At 41.3% G+C, this 19,576-nt stretch overlaps 1 protein-coding gene across 1 annotated transcript in view; it reads left to right on the top strand.

Moving 5' to 3' along the window:
- The first annotated feature begins 3,694 nt into the window (after positions 1-3,694).
- The window catches only part of CEP126 (centrosomal protein 126), a 96,907-nt gene continuing 81,025 nt past the window's right edge, over positions 3,695-19,576 (top strand). Inside the window, exons 1-2 of the mRNA XM_044257789.1 lie at positions 3,695-4,020; positions 8,659-8,778. Of these exons, the coding sequence (XP_044113724.1) occupies positions 3,893-4,020; positions 8,659-8,778 (248 nt within the window). The 5' untranslated portion in view covers positions 3,695-3,892. The remainder of the gene's footprint in view (positions 4,021-8,658; positions 8,779-19,576) is intronic.

Genomic DNA, 19,576 nt, shown 5'->3' with positions numbered 1-19,576 from the left:
CTACATAAGCACTCAGCACGGTGCCTGGGAGAAAGCAGGGGTGATCATTATTACTACTATTTGACTTGATCTGTAATGCGGTTCTAACATTAATGACAATGTCAATGACTTTTATAATCTGTATGAGGTACTGATGCGCACTTAGCTTTAATCTGTGGTTGAAGTCTTACAAAACTGTAATGAATATGGCAGGATTTCGTAATTTTAAATCAGCCAGATGTTAAAATTCTTTGTTCTTTCATAGCTTTCCCAGAAGCAAATCCAGGAAATTCTTACTGGAGCAAGAAAATACTTCAGCAGAAGATGGAAAAAAAATTGGTCTCAGCCAAGATGAAAGTGAAAGCTCAGAAAATGGTCCCTCACAGGCTGCTTTGCATAACTCACAAGGTTATCACAGGTAAGTTATATGGACATGCTTTGTAACCACAAAGGGGTTATTATTGTTTCTTTTGTAAACAGAACATCGTTAACAATTTATGAGGCATGTTAATGACGTTAGATGTCTACCAGGCATCTCCTCCCTAGCTCATGTCTGAAGCCCAAATCTTACTCCTACTTTCAACCTGTTCCTCCCCATCTCAGTACGTGGCAGTACCCTTCATCCAGTTGGTCCAGCCCCAAATCACAGAGTCGCATTTAATTCTTTTTTCACTCACATGAAACACAACCATTTCACCCGCTTGCCACAACCATTCATCAACACCTCTTACCAGCCCCAGGCTTAAAATTCTGAACACTTCTGGGGCACCTGGGTGACTCAGCCGGTTATGCAACTGCCTTGGGCTCGGGTCATGATCCCACGGTCCTGGGATAGAGCCTCCCGTGGGCTCCTGGTTCAGTGGGGAGCCTGCTTCTCCTTCTTCCTCTGCCCCTCCCCCACTTATGCTTGCTCTCTTTCCAATAAAAATAAAATCTCTAAAAATAAATAAAATTCTGAACACTTCTTTTCACCTCAGTTACCATCATCTTACTCCTGGCCTCCATGATCTCTCACCTACTATAACAACACTCAAACTGGGCTCATCATGTCGAGTCTTATCAACTATGGTCTAAGCTTCCCTACAGGAGCTGGAGAGATTCTTTCTAAAGAGTAACTTGGGTCATATTATGCTCCAGCTCACAGCTCTCCAATGGCTTCCTCTTCATCTGAGGTTGGATTTTACACTGATTCCTTGAATACCATATCAGTCCCCACTAAACCTGAGGTACATCCCCAAAGCAGTTCTCCAATCTCGTGTGTTAGCATACTTCCCTTCCCTCACCCTGTTCTAGCTGGTGTCTTCCTGCTGCTCTATGAACACAGCAAATATAATTATGCCCTCGGAGCCTTTTGTGCCAACAGCATTCTGTCTGTAATATCCTACATCCAACTCTCTGAGTGGCAGCCTCCTTTCTTCATTTAGACTCTGCCCTAATTTCCTTTAATCAGAGGCTTTCCCTGAGCACCATCGCTAAAATAGAACTCTGTCAGTCTCTAGCCCGCTACAGTTCTCCATTTTTCCTCAGAGTACTTTTCACTACTTCATATATTCTGGGAGGAGCGGGGAGAGAAAAATGAATAAGTCGGAGCATAGGGATTTTGAAGTTTTGTTCACCACTGTATCCCCAGCAGCTAGAAAGTCTTTGGCACATTCTAGATGCTCAATATACATTTCCTTAATAGAAGAATGAATTATATATGTTATAAAAGAATGAATAAAATATTTACAAAATAAAAATATTATTTAACATATTCACAGTGTTATACTGTGGTTTTAAAGTACAAAAGAATTAAGCATTATACTCAATTCAGAGGTTTCTTCTGACAAAATAGATTTAGTGTAACATTCTTTTTTTATTGCTTGAATCATACTTGACTTTCCTATCAAGAGATAAAGTTTACAAATGCCTCAAATTATCCATTGTCCAAATATCTAATCTTAAATGCTCTTTTTTTTTTAAATCTAGGACTATACAACTTAAATATATGTGGAAACTTGATTAATATTTTGAAGAAGTAATTGAAAGGTTTAAAAGAAAACATACTGTGATTTTAAAAAACTAACAACACTGCGTTTAAAATTTATCTTTTTCTTGGTCATCATTGCAAGGCAACATTTGAATGAAGGATAATTAATATTAATGAACATTTCTAGGCACTTGAGAAACCAAGACATACTTCCTAATGCTAACAGTCCATGCAACAAAGCAAGAAGGTGCCTAGTAATTACAAAATGCCCAACTAAGACGACAGTGAAAGCTCGACTTCGAGGAAGTCTAGGCATGCCTGACTACTCTTACCAGCAAATCCCGTCTTCTCACTTTTGCGTGCACTTGGCAGTGCCAGCTTCTCTTACTCTGTTTGAAAGACACCCTAGAGGGGCGCCTGGGTGGCTCAGTGGGTTGAGCCGCTGCCTTCAGCTCAGGTCATGATCTCGGGGTCCTGGGATCGAGTCCCGCATCGGGCTCCCTGCTTGGCGGGGAGCCTGCTTCCTCCTCTCTCTCTCTCTCTGCCTGCCTCTCTGCCTACTTGTGATCTCTGTCTGTCAAATAAATGAATAAAATATTAAAAAAAAAAAAAAAGACACCCTAGAGAACAGTAGGAACAGAATCAAGGTCAACGCCATGGCTAGGCCGGTCTAAAATTTGCCAAGATAGCTAATGGTCTGTGTATACATATTTAGCCTTTCTTTGCCAAAATTATATATTGTGTATTCTTGGCATTGTCCTGAGTATGGGCATTGTGCGTTCAATCCAAACTGGATATGTTGTGGTACTTTAAAATCTGTCACCAGATGACATTTCAATCTGGGTCACTGCATCCAACTTGGCAAAATCTGTCTTAAATAGTTTCAACGGGAAAGTTTATTTGACCTCTAAAAATGAAATTAGTTCACAAAGGCAGAGACATTTCAATGCTGGGCGAGTGATTTTTATTGGGTTTGTGCGTTCTGCTTCCAATCCGGGAGTTTCCCCCCTCCGCCCCCCCCTCACCTGGCTGAAACACGGTCGGGATTTATATGTAATTTCCTATTGAGGTCCAACCACAGTTTTCAGCCTTTTTCCAGATTTTCGCTTGTAAAGCCATGACGCGGACGGCTCAGAAGTCACCGGGTCTGCGCCCTTCCCGCAGCCGCGGAGCTCGGCGCTGTGCGGGGGCGCACCCCCCGCCCCCAGAGATCTCCGACTTAAATACGGGCTCCTTCCAGGCCGCAGACGCGACGACAGGCTGCGTCCGAATCCCGCAGCGCGGCAGGCCGGCTATCGAGCTGGGGCAGGGACAGGGCGAGGAAGAGACCGCGAGGGGCCGGCGCGCGCACGCAGAGGGAGGGAAGCCGCCCAGCACGCGGGGGGAGCGCGGGGTCTGGGGATCCGGACGTCCCCCAAGACCCCCAGCTCGAACCCCACAAGCTTCGGTGGTCCCACCGACAATCCCTACCCTCCTACCCTGAAAGACCCCCGCGGCAACCCTCACGCCGCTCGACACCCGCACGACAACACCCTCGGGACCAAGGGAGTCAGGATGGAGCCGGTGACCCGCACGCCACGCCGCTCGGGGCTGCTGCGCAGACTCGAGCCCGCGAGACCGGGCCCCGCCCACGCCGCCTATTGGCCGCCCTGCGCTTGGCCCCGCCCATCCCCCCGCCCCTGCGCCCGGGTTTCCGTCGCCAAGGACGCGGCGTCCGTTGGTTGCCAAGATGGCGGCGGCCTCCGCGGGGTCGCTGCCGCCCCCTCCGCCCGTGCCGGGCAGGGTCGTCGCCGCAGCCGCCACAGCCACCACCGCCACTGCACGGGAGCCGGGACTGGCGCGGCCAACCCCTCCGCGCCCGTGACGCGAGGCCTGAGGGACGGAGTGGAGGGGGGAGCGAAGGACGCCGGGGCTGCCATGAGGGAGGCGGCGCTGAGGTGAAGGATGCTGGCCTGGAGGCCTGGAGCCCGGAGCGTGGGCGCTGGACGGGGCCCCGAGTCGTCGGACGCCCGCGACGGAGCCGCCCTTGGCCCCCACTTGGGCCGCGGGCGCTGCCGGCCTGCCGCCGACCTGTATCCTTCCCGGGGGTGGTGGCCGGGGTGGTGGCCTGGGCGGCGGAGCCTCGCCCCCCGGGAGCCCGGACGTGGGGCAGGACGGGCGGGGGGTTCGCCGTTCCTCCGCCGGCCGGGTCCGTCAGCCCGTCCGCCCCCTCCCCCACCCCGCCGCCGTCCGGTCGGTGCGCGCGGGGCCCCCGCTCCATCCCGCCGTCGGGGTCCGTCCAGCCCGGTGCCCCCTACCCACCCCGGCCGGGTCCGTGCGCGCCCCCCACCCCACCCCACCGTCCGGTCCGTGAGCCCTGTCCCTCCATCCCGACTGCGGTGTCCTCCCCCGCGCCGAGCGTCGCAGCTGGATGTCCTGGAACGTCGGAGCACCGACCGGCATGGCACCCCGGGTTCGCCGTGCACCCCCGGTTCGCCGTGCCCCGGGGAGGGAAGAATCCCCCAGGGACAGCGTCTCCCTGTCCTTGGAGAGTCCCAGTTAGCAGGTTAAGCTGGCATAGCCGGTGGGTTCGCGGCGTCGGTGTCCGGCTGCCCGGGGCCGCCTTCCCCAGCGCGAGCTGCAGCCCCTTCGGCGCGGCCGTGGCTGCGCCGCGGAGAGCTCAGAAGGAAAGAGTTCGGTTGCGCTGCACGGGAGCGTGTGTCCCCCTTCTGAGGGCGCTAGGACGGTGACAAGTCGCGTGGGTGCTGTTGCGGGCCGGGACTGGCGGGGGCCGGCGGCGACTCCGCGCTCACTCGGGCGGCGGAATGCGGTGACTTCTGTCTCGGCTCTGCGGGTGCCACTAACCGAGCCCCTAACCGAGCCCCTTCTCCCAGCCCCGCCCCCGCGCTCGGCCCCGGGTTCTGAGAAGCTGCGCTTTCCCTGCCGGGGAGCAGAGGCTCTGACAGCCCGTGCGGGCTCCGGCCGGCGCTGTGCGGGGCTCTGGGGTGCAGACCCCGGGACAGTGAGGACGGCGGGTGTGGTCGGAGCGTCCCCTGGCCATGCGGCTGCTGCCGATGATGGCTGCTGTCACCAAGCCACCACCATCCGTGCCGGCCCCTGCTGGTCCCCAAAGCTGCGCGCTCAGACGTGTGTTCTGAAGTAGATGGGATCCTTGCGTTTGGATTTGATCTTGTTCCCCTGACATTGTATTTTCACGCACACTGAATCCCTGCTACACCGACCCTGATTTAGTCTGAATTGGAAAAGAGGGAAGCAGGGTCAATGGCTCATTGACAGTGTATCTTTCCATCATTTTCAGGAATGAAATGGTCATAGACTTCATTTTTTAAATTTAAATAGAACACTGGTTCAACATCAGAGAAAATATTTGTGAATAGAATTAGTAGTATCTCAAAGGAACAAAACCAAACATTAATTCCAGAATTGTAATCATGGTTTCTTGTAAAGAAATACATTACTAGGGACGCCTGGGTGGCTCAGTTGGTTGGACGACTGCCTTCGGCTCAGGGCGTGATCCTGGAGTCCCGGGATCGAGTCCCACATCGGGCTCCCAGCTCCATGGGGAGTCTGCTTCGCTCTCTGACCTTCTCCTCGCTCATGCTCTCTCTCACTGTCTCTCTCTCTCAAATAAATAAATAAAATCTTAAAAAAAAAAAAAGAAATACATTACTAAAAATGTAACTAAATACTACATCTGTGGTTAAAATTAAGCAAGTTGTAAACGACTATTTCAATAGATGCCCAAGAGGCATTAATGAAATCCAACAAGTTCTGCTAATACGCGTTCGTATATATAATATATGTAAATATGTACCTACATACCTATCTGCTAGTTTGTACATAAAATCTGTATATGGAAGTTTAAATTGGGATAGAGGAATTCTTTTTGAACATAGTAAGGGCTATGACACTAAATCAAGAATATCATATTACTAAAAAAATATCATATTACTAATTGGAAAAACACTTAAGTACCTTTTGGAAGTATTTGAATGTTCTTAGTGTCTGTGATGTTTTCCACTGGATGCCTGTTAGAGAGTAGGAGCTCAGATTTATTGGACAAATAACTAAATGGGGAGAGGAAAAATGAAAAAACTTTAGTCATGAAATAAGCAAGTGCCTTGGTAAAATTTCTACATGTAATTTCTAAATATGAATCCAATTTTCAGAGACCATCCAGCTTTCTGTTGATGTTTTCTTTTCTCGAGTCAGAATCCCCTGACGGTAAAGACTATGAAAGAACAAAACCCTATCAAGTTCATCCAATTAAAATTAACTAAATTTCCATCATTTCACTCTAGAATAGAAATAGAATAAATTTTCCTTTAACAAAATGTGAAAGATCTCTCATGTTCCCTTCACACTGGGCCTCTTCTTTCTCATAAATATCTCCTCTTCTCCCCTTCATTTTTATTTGAGCGCACACCTTGCCTGTCACTTCTCTACCTCATTTGTTCCTCATTTTTTTTTAAGATTTTATTTATTTATTTGACAGACAGAGATCACAAGTAGGTAGAGAGGCAGGCAGAGAGAGAGGGTGAAGCAGGCTTCCTGCAGAGCAGAGAGCCCGATGCGGGGCTCGATCCCAGGACCCTGGGATCATGACCTGAGTTGAAGGCAGAGGCTTTAACCCACTGAGCCACCCAGGCGCCCCTGTTCCCCATTTTTGATGACCTGCACATGTTCTCCCACCCACATCCTTGGTCCTTTGCACCCCTGTTCCTCTTCCTCAACCACCCAAAAACTACAGAGTCCTACTTCTCTGCTCCTTCACTCGAGTAATAAAAATGCTGTCAGAGAAAAACCACGAAACAATACAGACTGGCTTCACTCAGATGCATGGTTTCCAGCTTTCCCTGAACAGGAATAGGGATCTCTGCTGTGCCTCTTAATGCTCGTGCCAGATCTTTATAATTCCCGCAGCTCTCAGTAGACTGTCTTACTACATCACGAGACAGTGGATACCAGGAAGGCTCTCAGGTCCCTCCTCCCAAACAACACAAATCCACATACTGCCAACCACCACCCCCTGCCCCTAACCCCATCTTTTTTCCTAAGCTCACTGATGGGCTATCACTTTTACTATAGAAGATGAGTCTATTCCCCTGTGTCTTATTAATACAGCCTTTTTTCCCCTTCCTCTGTACCCCCAGATTATAAACTGTCCCACCTTATAATTTACTTTGAACTTATAATGGCATTCTCTCCCGCCAGCCTAAAAACACACTCAGGTCTTGGCTATCCTTAAAATGAACCAAACTAACAGTCAAACCCTTTGATCATAAGAACCCTTTTAACTTTATTTTAGTATCTCCTGTCTCTGTATTCAGAAAAAAAAGAGTAGTCTAAATTCACTATCTCTACTTTGAGTCACAGTCGGTACACATTCCAAAATTAAGCTAATAAAATGTAAATATGAAATTGTAAAAGAATACTATCAGAAAATAGAATTTCATATTTTTCATGTGTTTGAAGGTATAGTAAGTTTACCTTTTGAAAGGAGAGAAATTTTAAGGGAAAATGTTTCAATGGTGACTCATTAGTTTAAAACTTTAGTGGAAGGAGAAATTGTATAAATATAATGATCTGGGAAAAATAATACTATAACAGGATTAATATCTACACTATCTATATTGAATTTATTTAAATTCACTTTTTAAAAAATCAAGTTCTCAATAGATGAATGGCCAATGACTGTGAGCTAACAACTCACCAAAGAGGAAAATAAAAAATAGTAATCATACATGGAAAGTAGTCTATTGTGCTGATACATGTATAATGAAACATGGTTTTCTACATGGTCTTTCTAGGGAAAAAAAATAATATCCTATGCTCATGAGGTTTTGAAACATATATGCATTTTTAATGACCTAAGTTTGTATAACCCTTTTAGAAACCTATTTTTGTCTATAAGGCACCAAAACTATAAAAAAATGCATATATCTTTTGTCCTATGTATCTACTGCAAATTTTCTGCAAGGAAATTGCTCAGTGACATTTTATTAAGCCATTATTCTATTTTAAGCACTGTGCCAGGCATTGGAATTACAGGAATATGGAGGAGACATGTACTCACAGGATGTACTCATGACGGTGTCAGGTCATCCAGTGAGGGTTTTCTCCTAGAAAAGGGGAGGGAACTGCTCCAGGTGGCCCTGAACCACGGGTGGAGTTGGCCAAGCTTGTGCTGCGAGACGATGGCATGATGTGCTGTGGCTGGTTCTGTTGGCATCTTCGCGTGTGGGGAAGTGCTGAGAATTGAAGTTGAAAATACAGACCAGATTATAATGCTTTCTGTACTAGGTCAGGAGATTTGGAATTTATCGTGACTGTGACAGGGAGCTTTAAGAAAACAACAAAGAATGAGAAATCCAATCAGATTTGCATTTAGCAGGTTTTGTGGAGGTTCATAATGAATGAGAAGATATGTATGCAGTCTCCTCATCGGAGCTCATGATGTCCAAAAGTACAATTTTTCCCCCCCAGGGAAAGTGAGATATATGTTCGGTTCTAATACCGAATCAGCTTTTTTTTTTTTTTTTACACAGAACATTTGCTGGTCACATACTAACACTACTGTGTACATCGATTAGTTGTTGCACAAAAAATCATCGCATCCTTAGTGTGAGGCTGTAATCGTACTTATCGGGCAGCACTGACACTCATCCCTGGAGGTAAAGCCGTTGTCCTTAACTTTGTGCTATCATTAGAGATATGAAAATGCATCTGGAGAAAAATCTAGAAGAGGAGCGTCAGATATTACTGCAGCAACAAAAAATATGTCGAATTCGAGCACGTAAATATTTTGTGGAATCAAACCAGAGAAAAAAGTAAGTAATTTTATTTTCTTCAGAAGTGTAGAAATTCAAAGTTCATTTTAAGTTAATAGTTTCTCTACTTTGTAGCATTTTATGAACCTAAGTCATGACATTGCTTTATCTGTAAAACGCTGATCGAGATTTGTGTGCCTTCATGAATTTTCTTACCGTGTCTCTGCCTAAAGCACGAAGGGGGTGGTGTGCTCATTGCACTGTGGGGGCCGTAGCAGCCTTTCCTGTCACAGCGCCTCTTGTCGCACTGCCATAGCATGGCTGAAAAATGTGCTGTCTTCCTTGTTTTCTGTATCCTTTCACGGTAAATTAAAAGATGACTGATTAGTGTTTAGTCTCTAATGGAATGTAATTTGATTTTAATTTACTATGCACTTCTATATAATTTTTCTAGATAGCTATGCTCATTCATCCCATCAGAAAATGGGGGAAAATGTAAATAATGGTGGAAATAGGTTGCAAAGAATATCGTGACAACCATAAAAAAAAAAAAAAGAAAGAAAGCTTTCTAAGCTGAAAGCCTAATAAAGTAGAAGTGTGAACCATCCAGTCACTGCTCACCATTTTTCCAGATTTCTTTGAATAATTAGATTTTGTTTTTTAGACAAATTGTTAATAATGTTTTCGCTACCTTGTCTGTATTTCGTCAGTACATCAATAGCACATCCCTAGAGTGTATAAACTGCATCATTGGGCATATGTTGCAAATCCCGTTTGGGGAATACAGAATTGTTTACCTGCAACTTTTTTCTGGCATTGTATTTCTCTTTAGGTTAACTCTTTCATTGTCTGGTATAGTTGAAGTTACTTAATGAAGCTTGGGTTTTGTATTTGTGTCTTACTGTTTTTCTCCTACCCCTTATCCCTGGGGGCATATAAAAGGCACATGACAGGTGCTCAGTAAAGACACGTAGTCATATGTGAATCAGTCATGGGCTCTGGAGTCAGAAATCTAGGTTTAAGTCCCCATTCCATGAGTTAGAGCAATTTAATCTCTTTGAGCCTCGGTTTCTCAGTTATGATTAGAATTCATAGCATCCATTTTAAGGGATTATTATGTAGAGCAAAAAGGTAGTATTAGGAATAGTTGAAAACATGGAAAATATTTATCACACTGACCAATAGTGCTTCTTCCTTAGTTTATTTTGTTGAATAATAATTATATGTCAATTGTGTGTTTTCTAATAATTGAGCTACTTTGTAAAATAGCACAAAGTACCTTCCTGTCTTCTCTCATCAAACACTTGTCTCTTTAAAAAAACAAAATTCTAATGTAGAAAGAAGACAAATTTTGGTTTAAAATTCTAAGAGGCAGAACATTTTCCAATATAATTTATGTTTTATTTTTCTGTTACCCTACAGTGCTGTGTAAAAACACTTTAAAATTTCTTTTTAAAGCTAATCGTTTTCCTTTTTAAAAGGGGGCCAAATATTTGTGCACTTCCTAATTTCAGAATATGTCTCTCATCATGGCCTTTTTGACCTTGCCAGTATCTATCCATTTATGTTTTATATCATCTAAGCTTATGCTGTCCACTCACATTATGGTCACACTGTTTTTCTTTAAAAAACCATTTTTCTTACAAGCAGAAACGTTCTCCTTCCACTATTAGTGAGTTATGTTTTGACATTAACAGTGCTGTGTCCCCTGTAGTTTTCAAAGGAAAATGTTCACAACATCAGCTTCTCTATTTATTGCCATCAATTGCTTAAAATTACACACATTGTAATTTTCTGGTTATTTGCTACTGCTTGGCCTTCCTATTTGCCAGTATTTTTCTTATATGTTTTTATTACATTCTCAAGTTTTCTATTCTCTTATTCAGTATCTTAGAAGGGAGTCCCCTTTGTTTTACTCCCAAGACCTCTACCTTCACCCCTACCTTCAGTAGACACTGACCCGGTCTGTACTGGTTATCTTTAGGCCTAATGCATAACTGGCATTCTGGGACTTCCCTTTCTTGCTCTTGCCTCCACAGCATCCCTTTTGTTTTGTTTTACAACATTAGTTCACTGGATCACGTCCTCCCAGAGTTCTCCAATATGCTGTTGTATAGACCAAATGATCTTTAGACATCACGTAAAGAAATGAACTATTTCCTACATTTTTTTAATTTTCAGTTTTGGAACTGTCTTTGGTCAGTAACTGAACAGGCATTTATGTACTGAATGAGCATAACTGGCTGAGTACCACCGATTAAGCATTACATCTGGGAAAAAAATTGTTTATTCTATTATTGTTAAACTTCAGAAATGGCAACATGATTTAATGTGATTTCATAAGGAAAAAAATTGAAATACATTTTAAGAAGTATGCAAAAGGAGTCTCAGTTTTTTTAAAGTTTGTTATAATTTTGTTTTTTCAATTTTTTTTTCCTAAGATTTTACTTATTTAATTGACAGAACAGGAGAGCACAAGCAGGGGAAGCAGCAGAGGGAGAGGGAGAAGCAGACTCCCAGTGGAGCAGGGAGCCCGATGGGGGGCTCGATCCTTGGACCCTGGGATCATGACCTGGGCCGAAGTCAGTTGTTTAACTGACAGAGCCACCCAGATGCCCCTAGATTTTAAGAAGTGTGCAAAAGGAGCTTCAGATAGTTTTAAGTTTGTTTTAATTTTGTTTCTTCAGTTTATGTTTTTCGATTTCAGATATGAGTGAAATCATGTGGCATTTGTTTTTGTCCTTTTGGTTCATTTCACTTAACATAATACTCTGAGGTTTCATGCATGTTGTCACCAGTGGCAAGATTTCATTACATTTTATGGCTGAGTAGTATTCCAATGTATCAATATATCTTTTTTATTCATTCATCTACTAGTAGGCACTCAATATGTTGACTATTTTAATTAACTGCTGCAGTGAACATAAGAATGCATATATTTTTAAAATTATTGTTTTAATGTTATTCAGATAAATATCCAGAAACAGAATAGCTGGGTCATAATGTAGTTCTATTCTTCCTTTATTGCGGAATCTACATATGAGTTTCCATAGTGTTTGCACCAGTTTGCAATCTCAGCGGTAGTGGGTAAGAGTTTCCCTTTCTCCATATCCTCCCCAGTGGCTGTGATTTGTCCTCCATAACAGCCATTCTTACTGTGAGGTGATTTCTTACAGGGGTTCTGACTCGAATCGCTCTAGTGATTAATGGTGCCGAGCATGTTATTTAGATGCCTGTCGACCATCTGTATGTCTTTGGAAAAATTTCTATTCAGATCCTCTGCCCATTTTTAACCAAGTTGTTCATATTTTTGTTCTTGAGTTGCATGAATTCTTTACATATTTTAGACGTTAACCCCTTATTGGATATACGGTTTGAGAGTCAGATATATGGTGTGCAATTCAGCAGGCTGCCTTTTAATTTTGTTGACAGTTTCCTTTGCTGTGCAGAAGCATTTGGTTTGATGTGCTTCCATTTGTCCATCTTTGCTTTTTGTTGTAGTTGTTCCCTTTGCTTTCAAAAACCAATAGCTGTGACTGATATGACAGAGCTTCCTGCCTGTGTTTTCTTCTAGGAGTTTTATGGCTTCAGGTCTTACATTCAAGTATTTAATCCATTTTAAGTTAATTTGTGTGTATGGTGTAAGACAGTCGTCTAATTCCATTCTTTTGCATCAAGTTCTTCCGTTTCCTCAGCACCATTAATTGAAGAGACTGTCCTTTCTCCATTGTATGTTCTCGGCTTCTTTGTCATACATTATCTGTATTTGTGTAGGTGTATTTCTGGTTTCTCAATCCGGTTCCATTATCTGTGTGTCTCTTTTTATACCAGTAACAGACCGTTTTGATTACTGTAGGTTTGCAGTATGGTGCGGTATCAGGGGGCGTGATACCTCCAGCTCTGTTCTTCCTCAATATTGTTTTAACTCTTTGACATCTTTTGTGATTCCATACAAATTACAGAATGATTCTGGTCCTGCAAAGTATGCCACTGGTGTTTTGATAGGGATTGCTTTGAATCTGTAGGTTGCTTGATGTGGTGTGGACATTCTCCATGCTCTGTGTAGTATGGGATTCTTCTAATTCTTCTAATCTGTGGTCATAGAATACCTTTACATTTATTTGTGGCTTCAGTTTCTTTCACCAGTGTCTTATAGCTTTCAGTGTAGAGGGCTTTATGCTCTTGGTTGCACTTATTGCCAGATATCTTACTCTTTTTGATGCAGTTGTAAGTGGGATTGTTTTCTTGATTTATCTTTCTGACACATCATTCTTCGTGTATAGAAATGCAGTGGATTTCTGTATATTGATTTTGTAACCTTCAACTTTACTGAATTTATTTATTCTAACAGCTTTTTTGGTAGATTCTTTAGGGTTTTCTGTATATAGTATCATGTCATCTGACAATATTGTTTCTATCTTTGTGATTTGAATGCCTTGTTTTTTCCTTGCCTAATTGCCTTGGCTGGGACTTCCAGTACTCTGTTGGATTCTAGCGCCAAGAGTGAGCATCTGTATCTTGCCCCTGTTCTTAGAGGATCGTGTGTGGCTTTTATTATGTTTAGGTACTTTTCCCTCTCTACCCACTTTGAGTTTTTATTATAAATGTTAAATTTTGTCAAATGCTTTTTCTGCATCTATTGAGATGATCATATAATTTTTATCTTTCATTTTGTTAATGTAATGACTCTGTTTAACTGATTGTGGATATTGAACCATCCTTACATCCCAGGAATATATCGCGTTTGATCCTGGTATATAATCCTTTTAATGCATTGTTGGATTTGGTTTTCTAAAATATGTTGATGATTCTTCCATCTATGTTCATCAAGGATATTGGCCTGTAGTTTTCCTTTTTTGTGATGTCTTTGTCTGGTTCTCGTATCAGGGCAATGCTGGCCTTGTAGAATTGTTTGGGCTTTCATTCCTCTTCAATTTTTTTGGAAGAGTTTGAGAAGTATACATAATAAATCTTCTTTGAATATTTGGTAGAGTATGCCAGTGAAGTCTTTTGGTCCTGGACTTTTGTTTTGGAGGGAGATTTTTGATTATTGACTCATTCTCCTTACTAATAATTTGTCAGTTCTAATTTTTTATTTCGTTATGATTCAGTCTTAGAAGATTGTATGTTCATAGGAAATTATCTGTTTCTTCCAGATTTTCCAGTTTATTGAAGTATAATTGCTCCTAATAATCTGGTATGATCCTTTGTATATCTGTAATGTCAGTTGTAATTTCTCCTCTTTCATTTCTAATTGTATTTATTTGGGTTCTCTCTCTCTCTTCTGTTCTTGGTTAGTCTAGCTAAGAGTTTGCTAATTTTAGTCTAGCTAAGAATTTGCTAATTTTATCTTTTCAAAGAACCAGCTGTTAATAGTTTCATTGATCTTTTCTACTATCTTTTTAATCTCTATGCATTTTTTTCCACTCTGAACCTATTTTCCTCCTTCTACTTCTAGTTCCTTTAGATACAAAGTTAGATTGTTTGACTTTTTTTTGTATTTTGAGGAAGATCTGTCTTGCTATGAACTTCCCTCTTAGAATAGTTTTTGCTATATATAGATTTTGGCTTGTTATATTTGTTTTTATTTCTCCCTAGGTGTTTTTTTTTTAATTTTTCCTAATTTCTTCTTTCATTTCTTCTATTGCCCAGTAGTTGCTCAGTAACATGCTCTTTAATCTCCACATATCTGTAGTTTCCTATTTGTCTTCTCATAACTAACTTACAGTTTTATACAATTATGTTTGGAAAAGATGTTTGATATGTTTTTAATCTTCTTGAATTTACTGAGATTGTTTTGTAGTCCAACATGTGATCTATCCTAGAGAATGTTTTATGTACACTTGAAAAGAATCTGTATTTTGCTGCTTTGGGATGGAGTGTTCTGTATTTATTAAGTCCATCTCATCTAATGTTTTTTCGAAGGCTGATGTTCCCTTATTGATTATTTTGTCTGAATGATCTATCCATTAATGAAATGTGGGTATTGAAGTTTCCTACTATTAGGGTATTGTTTTCAATTTCTCTCTTTAAGTCTGTTAGTGTTCGCTTTTTATATTTTGGTACTTCTATCCTGGGTACATATATATTTATAAATGTTATATTTTTTGCTGGATTAACCCCTTCATCGTTATACAATGCCCTCTTTGCCTCAAGTTACAGTCTTAGTTTTAAAGTGTATTTTGTCTGATAATGAGTATAACTACTCCAGCTTTCTTTTCATTTTCATTTACATGAAATATCTTTTTCCATTCCTTTACTTTTCAGGTCCATGTGTGCTTATTTCTCAAGCTAGTCTCTCATAGGCAGCATACAGATAAGTCTTGGTTTTTTTAATCTATTCAGTTACTCTTTTGATTGGTGAATTTAGGCCATTTACATTTAAAATAATTATTGATAAATTGCACTTATTGCATTTTGTTAATTGTTTTATGGCTATTTCTGTTGTTTCTCTTTGTTCCTTTCTTCTCTTTTCTTGTCTTTTGTGGTGTGGTTTCCCGTAGTGTTATGTTTAGATTCCTTTTTTCTTTTCTTTTTTTTTTTTGGTATTTACTATAAGTTGTTTCCTTGTGATTACTGTGAGATGCGTATAAAATATCCTATGTAAATAGCATCTTTTTTTAGTTGATAGCAACTAAATTTTAAACACATTCCAAAGCTTTATCTTTTTATAACCCCCCTATGTTTTATATTTTTGATGACCTACTTTATGTCTTTTCATCTCATGTTTCCCTTAACTAATTATTGTACTTTTAATTAATTTTACTACTTTTGTCTTTTAACCTTCATGCTGACTTTATAAGTGATTGATCTACTACCATTGTTATATTTTTACCTTTTCCAGTGAGGTTTTTACTTTTCTGTGTTTCCTTTTAATTAGTGCCATTTCTTTTCAGCTTAAAGAAATCTCTCTAACATTTCTTATAGGACTGGTTTAGTGGTGATGAACTCCTTTTACTCTAAATCTGTCCTTCAAGTCTGAGTGATAACTTTGCTCTGTAGAGAATACTCAGTTGAAAGGTGTTGTTTTGTTTGTTTGTTTAGCACCTTCAGTTTATGTCATGCCACTCTCTTCTGGCCTGTCACGTTTCTGCTGGAAGATCTCCTGAGAGTTTGTGGGGTTTCCCTTATATATAACAAATTGTTTTTCCTTGCTGCTTTTAGGATTCTCTCTTTATATTTAACTTTTACCATTTTAATTATAATATGTCTTATATGGATTTCTTTGTGTTCATCTTATTTGGAACTCTCTGGGCTTCCTGGGTCTGGGTGTCTGATTCCTTCCCCAGGTTGAGGAAGGTTCCAGCCATTATTTCTCAGATATTTTTTCTGGCTCTTTCTATATGTTGTCATCTTCCAGGCTCTCTATAATATGAATGTTGTTCTGCCTGCTCTTGTCCCAAAGGTCCCTTACAGTGTCTTCACTGTTATTATTTTTTTTAATGATTTTATTTATTCATTGGTGAGAGATACAGAGGCAGACAGAGGGAGCACAAGCAGGGGGAGAGGCCGAGGGAGAGGGAGAAGCAGACTCCCTGCAGAGCTGGGAGCCACACATGGGGCTTGATCCCAGGACCTGGAAATCATGACCTGAGCCGAAGGCAGACGCTTAACCATCTGAGCCACCCAGGTACCCCTGTCTTCACCGTTCTTAATCCCTGTTTACTTTTACTGCTCAGTCTGTGTGGGTTCCACTGCTCTGTCTTCTGGCTCATTGATTTGTTCAGCTTCATTCAGGCTGCTGTTGAGCCCTTCTGGCATAGTTTGCAGTTCAGTTACAACTTCTGTTTGCTACATGATGTTTATCCATTCTTCTCCCAAGTGTGGTGAACATCTTTATAACCATTACTTTGAACTCTTTATCAGGTAGATTTCTTACTACCATTTCATTTAACTTTTTCTAAGCTATGATCTTGTTCTTTCTTTTGGAACACATTCATCTTTCTCCTCATTTTTCCTAATGCTTTATGTTTGTTTCTATATATTTATATAAGGCAGCAACCTCTCCCAGTCGTGAAGGGGTGGCCTCATGTAAGAGATATCCTGTGAGGCCAAGAAGCACAGTCTCCCTGGTCACCAGCGCAAGACACCCAGGAACTATCTTCTGTGTGGCCTGTGTGCACTCTTACCATGGTAAGACATTGCTGTGCACACTCGTGGGCAGGGCTGAAGCTCAGTCTGGCTGCAGGAAGCATCTGAGACTGTTACCAAGTTTCAGCAGGCTGGGATAGCCTCTGACCCCAGCTGGACACATTCCTGACCATGCATACAACTGTGGGCATGACTCTTGGGGACACACCCACTGTGGCTAGCAGCAGGGTAGGGGGAGAATTCCAAAAGGCTGCTCCCTGGTGCTGGAGTTAGTAAGGTCAACTGAGATAGCAAAAATGGCTTTCTGCCATTGTCTCAGTCCCTGGGGAGAGTCCCTACTATTTCCCAACCCTCTGGCAGACATGTAAAGGTTCATAAATGGGTCACTCTTACCTGTTGTCTGTGCGCAGTTCAGATTGATGTTTAAGTCCTTACAAAAGCCTTTTAGAGTGAGTTTTCTCTTCCCTACAGTTTTATAGTTTTCCTGAACATAATCCCATTTTCAAAGACCGGTGTTTTGGGGCTCATCTCTCCTGTGCAGGATCTAAGGTTTGAGGCACCTGGTACGAAGCTGGAAGCTTTTACTCCTCAGGGAAACATTCCATACCTTTTATATCTCTTCTGATTATGACTCACAGCAACTGGGGTGTCGTTTTCCCCCTAGCAAATTTGTGTTTCTGCCTCTTTCCCTTACTGATGTTGTCCTTTTATCTTTTGTTGTGGAGGCTCCATTCATTCCATTTTCAGGTCCCTTTCAGAGGGAGTTATTCCATATGTAGTTGTGTAGTTGTGTCCATGGGAGAAGGTGGTTCAGGATCTTGCTGGGTTATTTATCTTGAACCCAACTCAACCTTCAGACAGTTTTGAAATATTAAAGTAAACATATAGACTTAAAAGTTGATGATGACCAGAAAAAATTTCTGTGTAACTAACCAGCAGAATAAGAGAGAAAAGGACAGAACGCAGAAAATTCCCCAAGTAAAGAGAAGAAAGACTACCAGGTAATAAGTGAGGGGCAAGGACTTGGGAAGACTCACTAAAACCTATGGTAAAAAAAGATTCCTTCAATACCCTAAAGGCAGAAGGAAATTTCCTAAAGAATCATGGAATGAATACCTGTTGATCATGAAATAGTGGGATATCTGCATTATCTACTTGTGAAAATGATGGAGTTTGAAGTTTCCCATGAAGCAGGAAATATGTACCCTTAGAATAAATAAGAAGGAATTATACTTTAAGCAATAAGTCATACTTATCACATTTATCACTTGAATATATATCGTAAGCTAAAAAATATACAATGCTTCAAATTAGGTCAGTTGTCAGTATGTGTAAATATCCTTGGGTGTATTATGTATAATATATTAATAGAAAATGAAAGGAATTTAGGATATTTACAAGTAATCTTTGACCATTTAACAGTGTTCTAGGGGATAGCCATTTCCTCACCAAACTCAAACTCATATTTGCTGGGAGACAAAGATTTCGTATACTAAAGAATAAAAAATAAAATGCATGATTCTTGCCCTGAAATTGCTACTAGTGAAGTAATAAAGGATGGCAACGCTGTGTATTAAATACTGTGACAGTCTCCTCTGTGTTTCTGTGGGAGCACACTCAAACTCTGCAGGACGAGAGAGCAACTCCGGGAAGAATAAAGTCTTATTGGATGACCAGGAGTTATCCAGGGTTCTGAGGGGTAAGCATGTTTAACACAAAGGGGACAATATGTGAAAAAGTTTAATGTTGTGAAATACAAGACAAAAATTTTATGTCATTTACACAGAAAATGTGAAAAAGTATCAGGAGATGAAATTATAGAGTTGGTCGGAAACATTTCATAACATAACTCCTTTGCCAAGCTAAAGAAATTAAACCCTATCCTTAGTACTTGGGAGATGCTGTTGAAGGAGGAAAATCAGAGAGTGTCATAATCAGATTTATATTTTAGCTCATCACAGCAAAGGGTTGGCGGATGAAATGAAAGCAACTGGTGGCAGAGAGAACGAGTCAGAAAGTTGTTTTACTGACCTGGGGAGAACATGAGCGCAGAAGCGGGTTGTGACTGCGTGGGTAGGGTCTGTAGGAGTCCGAGGTCAGGTATGGGCGGTACATGGAGAGCATTGTCAGAAAGGGAATACTTACAGGTTATATTTTTATATTTTTCATATAAGTCTTTCTAAATTACAGTGCACATTTCTGTGATCTTTTATACAGATTATAATAAATATTGTTATAATAAATATTGAGTTTTCCTTTACACCCTAGGATGATTATTACAAACATCAAATATTCTTCGTTTTCTTGCTGTTTTTCCCTTGAGCTGTTAAGCTTTATTTAGTTCAAGATAGTGGCCTGACAGTAAGTTTGGTGCATTTATCTGTTAAAGATTTTCTCTTTCACTATTAGCTGAAATTTCTCTTTTTTAAATTAAAGTCTTTATTTTAAGATAATTGTAGATTGACAAGCAGTTGTAAAAAATTAATAGAGACCCCATAGTACCCTTTACTCAGTTTCCCCCAGTGAAAGAATCTTGAAAAATTATAGTTCAGTCTCACAACCCGAACCAGCCATCTTCACAGTCAAGACCCAGAACACCTGCGTCATCGTCAAGATTCCCGCGCTGCCCTTTCATAGTGACACCCACTTCCCTCCCACTCCTACCCCTGGAAATCACTAATCTGTCCTGATTTCTATGGTTTTTTCATTTCGAGGGTGTTATATAAATGCCGTCATACTGTATGTAACCTTTTGGAATTGACTTTTT

This window comes from Neovison vison, chromosome 7, assembly GCF_020171115.1.
Source record: "Neovison vison isolate M4711 chromosome 7, ASM_NN_V1, whole genome shotgun sequence".
In the NCBI taxonomy this organism is placed as follows: Eukaryota; Metazoa; Chordata; class Mammalia; order Carnivora; family Mustelidae; genus Neogale; species Neogale vison.
Note: the sequence above shows the minus strand (reverse complement) of the source record. Positions and strands in the feature narration are given on the sequence as shown.